The sequence below is a fragment of the Anoplophora glabripennis genome, unplaced genomic scaffold (assembly GCF_000390285.2).
Source record: "Anoplophora glabripennis isolate ALB-LARVAE unplaced genomic scaffold, Agla_2.0 scaffold431, whole genome shotgun sequence".
Classification (NCBI taxonomy): Eukaryota; Metazoa; Arthropoda; class Insecta; order Coleoptera; family Cerambycidae; genus Anoplophora; species Anoplophora glabripennis.
Window position 1 is genome coordinate 389,654 of NW_019417026.1, and position 7,898 is coordinate 397,551.

At 33.6% G+C, this 7,898-nt stretch overlaps 1 protein-coding gene across 1 annotated transcript in view; it reads right to left on the minus strand.

Moving 5' to 3' along the window:
* The window catches only part of LOC108909244 (DNA damage-binding protein 1), a 21,531-nt gene that overhangs the window by 5,694 nt on the left and 7,939 nt on the right, over positions 1–7,898 (minus strand). Inside the window, exons 11-12 of the mRNA XM_018713510.1 lie at positions 3,908–4,232; positions 3,223–3,840 (exon numbers count right to left, since the gene is read on the minus strand). Of these exons, the coding sequence (XP_018569026.1) occupies positions 3,223–3,840; positions 3,908–4,232 (943 nt within the window). The remainder of the gene's footprint in view (positions 1–3,222; positions 3,841–3,907; positions 4,233–7,898) is intronic.

Sequence of the window (7,898 nt, forward strand, 5' to 3'; positions counted from 1 at the left end):
AAAAAGTCGAAATGTTGGCAGGGTTCCGCAAGTCCTAAAAGTTTGAAGACTGCTGCTCTAAATTATATGAAAGCAATATGTTTTACTAAATTATTTTTCATTGTAATTTAACACAACATAAGTTGACTTAAAAACAATGGGTAGCGCTGATAGTACACTAAAACGCAAATTCCAGTGCCCGGGTTTACACCTTTCTGTGCCAGCGTACACAAGAATGAAAGTGCAGTTTAAAAAACTAATTATAACTGGATTATACAGGCTTTTACAAATTCGCTTCTCACTACAGGGATCTCGGAAACGGTAACAGATATAAAGTAGTTTAAATGGGGGCAAAGTTGCATAATTAAGGGACCAACATAATGCCCTAAAAAATCAAGGCTAACATGATTAGTTTTCGAAATATTTGAAAAAACAGAAATTTTGGAAATCAGTTTTTCTTTCATTTCAGTCTTGTTTGAGGTGATATTGAAAATAGAACAACACTTTCTCATGGACACTTTTTGCCCTCTATCGAAAGGCATAATCAATTTTTGTATGTAACGTTTCATGTCTCCATGACCATCATCAATTTTTTTAAATTCGACCCTGGAAATTTTATTATATTTGCAAGCCTTCATGACTCCCAATACTGTACTGCCTCAGCCCTAACCAAATTCAGACTTTTTGTCTCGAATAATTCATCTTCAATGTATTCGTTCCCAATTATTTTAAATTTTTTATTTAGATTTCTGGGTTTATTGAATTATCGTACACTCTTAGTGTTGTTAGACCGTGTGAAATCCACATAGTTATGTAAACTATTACCATCACATGTTACAACATTATTATATGTTTTAATCCCATGCTCATAGTTATTTCTAGGTTTCTCGAGTACTAAAAATTCAAACAAATTTCGATCTAATTTTTTTCAAGATATTCATACAAATACATCTGACATGCTCTTTCGCAGTTGCGGTTACAAGTATAATAAATTCCGATCATATTACCTATACTCCCCGGTCGAAAAATATAGAGAGTGATTCATCGCTAGCTTTTGGACTAGTAAGGGGGATGAAGCGTGCCGGGAACGAAAATCCATTGACGTGTCTGCGTAAAAGGCAACAAGATATAGAAAATAATGAAAAAAGATAATAAAACATAACATCTAATATTTTTTACGGTTTGCTATAACAGGCACTTTGATCCATTTTAATTATTACAGCATTTTAAAACGTCCCAGTTGTGTTTTTTTAATTTATAAATTTATTATAGCCATGGAATTAGACCCCTCGTCTACGCTTATGCTATGACGTTTCTCAGGACGGGTTAAATCAAGTCCGTTTACACCCACTAAAAAAGCATTTCCCTATTCCCTACCAAGTGCAAAAGACAGAGATAGAATATAGATCGACGTTCAGTGTAACTCAGTCTATAGACGATTATAGATTCTATCGATGTGCTTAGCGAGCGGCACAAAAATAAATAATATTGAACCGTATAAAAATCATTTTATATTTTATACGCATTATGGTAATAGTGTTTTTATATTATGTCTTAGTCACTCTTTATAATTTCGACCGCGGAGTATAAGCTTATCTTCATTTTCAACATTTGCCAAAACGGAAATGTTTTTGAACATTTACTGTAATTTTTTTTTTTAAGAATTAATTTGTCATAATAAAATTAAAATTGTAATAATGTTTTTAATTTTGACGCAATAATTTATCGAATAATGTATGACCAGGTGATGGAGATTAAATCTCTAATGTTTTATTGTAACATGTGGTGGTAATAGTTTAAATAACTAGGTATATTTCACAGGGTCTAACGATACTTAGATTGTACAATAATTCAATAAACATAGAAATCTAAACAAAACATTTGAGATATTTGGAACTAATACACTGAAGATGGATTTTTCGAGATAAAACGTCTGAATCTGATTCGGGCTGAGGCAGTACAGTATTGAGGGTCATGAAGGCTTGTAAAAAATGTAATAAAATTTGGAGGTTCGTATTTAAAAAAAAAAGTTGATGATGGTCCTGGAGAGACGAAACGTTACATACAAAAATAGATTATGCCATTTGATAGTGGGCAAAAAGTTGCCACGAGAAAGTGTTCTTCTTTTTTCAATATCACCTCAAACAAGGCTGAAATGAAACAAAAAGGGATTTTGAAAATTTCGTTTTTTTTCAAATACAGTCAAAGCCGCTTAATGCGGACACATCGGGGAAACAAGATTTGTCCGCATTAAGCGACTGTCCGCATAAACCGAATTTACACCGATACAACCGATATTTTAACGTAAACATTCTATAAAAGGGCTAAATAAGTCTGTTAAAATAGTATAAGTAGTACTGACATTTATTATAAATTTTCTTTTATAAAGAGGTATACAGTACATATACACAAGTACGTATGTATATACATACTGTACTTAAAACTGAAAATTATTTTATATATTCATCCATGCTCTTAAAATAGAAGATGTCATCCACGCATTCGCATTAACGTGGTATTCGACTGGTACTCGGTCTACTGAAATGTGCTTGAAACACCGTGGGTTCTTGCTTTTACCGATCACGGGCAACATTCTTTTGGTAAGTCGTATTAAAATAGAAAACACTGCTGCACTGATTCTTTTGTTCTAAACCACTGATCCATCTGCCGACTGCGAGCTTACCTCCCGTTCTGTAACACCCATCACAAATTCACTTCTCCCATTCAGGTTGTCGCTCACTAGAGCGCATTGCTCGGAAACAAACGGCAGCGTGCCGAAGAGCAAATTTTATATTACACAGTTTTAAATACAGATGCGCTCTAGTGAGCAACAACCTTTACACTGCTGTTGTCGCCCCACTCATGAGCGGGCGCTCTCTACTCCTACTCCTAGTCCTACTCCTCGCTTCTACGGAATGGTGCCCGAGGTGTATTAACCGGCTTTTTGTCTGCATTAAGCAGATTATTTTAGTACACAAAAGCCTTGTTTGATTCCGGACCAAGCCAATTTGTCGGTATAAGGCGGCTGTCCACATAAACCGGCGTCCGCATTAAGCGGCTTTGACTGTATTTCGAAAACTAATCATATTAGCCTTGATTTTTTAGAGGCATAATGTTGGTCCCCTAATTACGCAACTTGCCCCCATTTAAGCTACTTCGTAGCTCTTACCGTTTCTGAGATCCCTGTAGTGAGAATCGAATTTGTAACAACTTGTATATTTGATTTAAAAAAAAAAGTCTTACCTATGGCGCCACCGACAGTTCCAAACAAAACGCATCCTCTTGTCGGAGTTGAAGTTTCTCCAATATTTTGCATAACCAAAGATCCGTGTCTGAATACATTAATCATATCACCAATGTGAAACTGTCCGACTTCATGCATCTGAGACCGTTCTTCGTCCGTTGTAGCTGCACTGTCTTTCTGGCAAACAAACATATTGTAACTGTTCTCGGCACCCAAGAACACATCATCATCTAAAATCTCCACTGCCGTCATCCAATTGGGATTGTAGTCCCGCGCGATTTCTTCGAAACTGCCCTCCATCGTTTTGTACTGCAAGAGAGTCATGCTTCTCATGAGGTCCCCTATCAGGATGAAATCTCCTTTTGTTTTAAGGAAGAGGGCGATGATATTGTTGAAATGCGAACATTCCAGTCTTAGTTCCTTCTCTGCTGTCCATTCGAAGAGACGCACTGTGCTGTTGATGCTCGCTAACAGTTTGCCGTTGAATTCGGCGAGAGAGTAACAGGCACCTTTGATTTCTTTCTCTGACACTTGTGTGAGCTTATTGTCGTTCCAGTGAAACACCAGTAATCTGCCTTGTTTCGGTTCAGATTCTTCTGGATTTACGTTTGCTGTACCTATAAAGTGAAAGAAATAAAAGAGGATTCGAAATTACTAGATTCTACTCTGTTCTTTTTTACGTACCAACAATGAAGTAGGCATTGGAATCGTTTCCTAATTGACATGATATTAGCGACATGGCATATTCCTGCTGCATAAGTTGGTGAGCGTGTAAGACCTCGAAGGTGTTTTGATCGATGATAAGCAAATTGTGTACTTCCACCTCTTGTCCGTATTCTGGAGCCAAGCTGCTTCCTAACAAACTACTGCTGCCCGATTTGCTAACTGCCAGAGACGCTACGCTGCTAGACACCGTAATGGATTGCGTCATCGTTGATGCGCTTGGTCTTGCCGGATTTAGGCCAGTTGAATCTTGAATATTGATCCTTGCAGTTAATACACCAAACGTCTAAAAAGTAGAAAACATGCAGTTTTTTTTTATAAAAACTATTCTGATAAGTTGTAGCATTGTCAATGGGATCATTAGTGCAACAATATTTTTTCAATTTCAAAATGTCTTGTTCAAGCTATATCTATCAAATTAATAAATTTATTAAACGTTTTTCTGACCTATAGTGATGAAGCAGTAATAAAATATATTTACAAAATGATTTTGTTGGCCTGGGGTTAGTGTAAAAACACGTACTAAAAGTGAAATGCATACCAAAAATTGACTCTTACAGCTGCCGTACTGGGCATTTTTATTACCAGAATCTATCTCATGTATTGCCATAAAATCGAGCACTTTTCAATAATAAACATAATATGTAATTCTAAAATAAGACCTTCCATAGTTGTAAAATATTCGAGCCAGGCCTTGCAAAAAGAGTTTAAGCAAGTAAATTGGTCCCCAGCATAACAAAAACAAATGGTAGATACATCTAATGTAATCAGAATTCCAATGTTGCATCTCAGCACAGAATATTTTCCCTAATGGGTGCACCTTTAACCACGATCGTTTGTCGGGCTGTGCAAAGGGGCAGACACACTGGTAATTTGCAGGAATATCGAAATATAGGAAGCCCTAGAGTGCCCGAAAATGCACACCAAGAGGAGTATATTTTTAATCTTGTTGACAAAGACCCAACAATAAATACATACTCAAAAACTGAACAAAAAAAAATAGTTTGGAAAACATTGTGGGAAAATCAGTTGTACCCATTTCATGTGTAATGAGTTCAAGCTTAGCAGCCACAGGACCACATCGACAGAATGCAGTTTTGCGAGAAGCTCTTCCAGCAACATGGGATAAATCAATACTTTTCCAGAAACATTTTGGTTATAGATAAAAAGCTACCTGAAATGGTATTAACAACGTTTGCAATACTCATGTTTGGTCAGTTGATAATACCTATACTTATTATTATAGTAAAATTTTTTTTCAAGTTTTTCGAAAAATGGTATTTGAAAATAATTCTTATTTTAATGACTTTTAGTTATGAGTGTGAGTGTGTATGAGTTATGAGTGTTTAGTCAGTTGATAATACCTATACTTATTATTATAGTAAAAATTTTTTTTCAAGCTTTTCCAAAAATGGCGTTTGAAAATAATTCTTATTTTAATGAGTTTTACAAACTTTAAGAGATGACTCAACTTAGGAATCATCTTACATCATTATACAGGGTGTCTCATAATTAGCTGCCAACCCTGAACAGGCCGATTCTATGATAAAAACTAAGTAAAAAAGTTCATATGAACATGGGTCCGGAAATGCTTCCTAAGGGCACAGGGACCCATTGAAGAGGGAGGAATGGAAATCATTTTTTTGCAATATCTCTCAATCGCGTTGTGATAAATGAATGAAATTTGGTATACACAGCTAAATTTCATTCATTTATCACAACGACTAATCCATTTATTTCNATGAATATTTTTGTAAATGTTGCCTCTCCTAGATTTTTTTTATGGGGGTTCATTAAAGAAAAAGTTTACTACACTCGTCCAATGAATGCAGAAGAACTGCGCGAAAGAAGAAGATAGGCATGCGCTGAAATTACAACACATCAATTGTCTAATGTTATGGCACACATTCAAAAACAATACAATAAATGCATTCAATTAAATGAAGATTTAGTTGAAAATTCCAGAATTTAATTTAATTCATGTGTGTTAATTTTATTTTATTGTATTTTTTGTAAATTTTATGTTAATTTCTCGTTCATTTTTCTGTCTGTTTCATTGTATTTTGGTATAATGATGTCTATTAAATGTGTTATTAAATATTTGTTGTGATTGATTTATTATCGCATGGGTTACTAGATAAAAAGTTTCTTTATGCATAATAAACAATTTGACAGCAATTTAACCGCAGAAGCGTTAATGTTGAATATTTTTTCATGAAATTTGGTACAGATCCATTTCAGGGCACGCCGAATCCAGTGGCGTACGTAGATTTTTTCTAAAAAAATCGCTAATATGGATTCTGGATTTTTCAGCCTCTGAATGTGATCTAGTAGGCCTTAGTTTAAAAGAGAACTGGACGGCGCTTGGCCCCAAAATACACTTTTCCCCCCTCTACATTTCAAAAAAAATTTCGTCAAAATCGCTCCATAAATAAAAATGTTATGAGGGTGGCCCGCTTTCAAATGGGTCACTCTGTATATATGCATATACAACTGTAATATGTATGTATCTATGTACCAATCTCTTTGTTAATAAACAATTAAAAGTAACGTTTTTTTAATTTAATACTGTTTACATATACATTTTCCATTAATCCGAATTTTCCAGTACTCCGGCACTCTTCGGTTTTTAATGGTGCCGGATTAGTGACATTGTACTGTACAACTTATTATTATAGTAAAAAAAATTTTTTCAAGCTCTTTGAAAAATGGTGTTTGAAAATAATTCTTATTTTAATGAGTTTTACATACTTTAAGAGATGACTCAACTTAGGAATCATCTTACATAATTATATATTAAGGTTATTATTAATAACAGTTTAAAATATTTTTGAGAAATTTCGTTATGAAAATTTATTGCAATACTGAATAAAGGTGTAATGAGGAATATTAGAGTCCTTTTTAATTCAGTATAAAATTGTTCTATTTTCTTTCCTACTAGTTTCGGTTACTATGCTATCTTCACAGGATAAGAAAAATTATAATCATTTTAAAAGAAATTGCTTCATAAACTAATAAATAACATAATAATTTGTTCAAATATAAAAATATCAGTACATTATAAAAAACATTTTAAGATTTTTAAGTCATCGTAACAGATTGAGAACAAAGAATAAAATTTGTGCGACATTTATTGTTTGACTTAAGAGGGGAGATACAAACAATTAGATGGTAAAAAAAATAGTTTTTTTTTTCAATTAAAAAGAGTAAAGTAAATTTATCGTAGGATACACACGTAAAGTTTTAAAATGAATTTGAAGTCCTATTTATTTATGTCCTTTTTCGAAGAGAGAGCATAGCACGTATTTTGGTGCTAGCAACTCCGGAAACCTTTGGTCTATTGTGTCTTATTTTGAAATAAACAGGGATGGATTTATTTATAAGCGTCGGTATACACCCACAGAGGGAATGCATGCGTCAACGCTGAAATTCATGTGTAACGGTCACTATAGCTTTGCTGCTCGATGTGTTTTTGGTAGTCAAAACTTTAAATTTGATTTTCTCAAAACAACATTTTTTAAGCTTGTGTTGATGATAACTTAAAAAAGTTTGACAGATTTAGCTGAAACTTGCAGGATTTCTTCTTTATGACATCAGCTTCTAGTTACTCAATAATTACAGCAGAAATTATCGAAGTTTCGGAAAATTGTTAATTTTTTCAAAAAACTTCTGTGGACTTTTTTTTTACTTTTTTTCAGTTTACCAACTAATTGTAACTGTTTTTTACATGATTTTTGTTTCTGGGCTTTCGAACATACTATAAAGATTTGTACATATGTATATTGTATAAGTACATACACATTTTATTATAACAATATGTATAAATATAAATCATATGACATAAAACTTATATAAGGTAAAACATAAACATGTAGTTACATATACATATATGTATTATTTTACGCTTTTCACATTTTTTATTTTTCTTACTTCCAAAAAAACTCCAAAATTG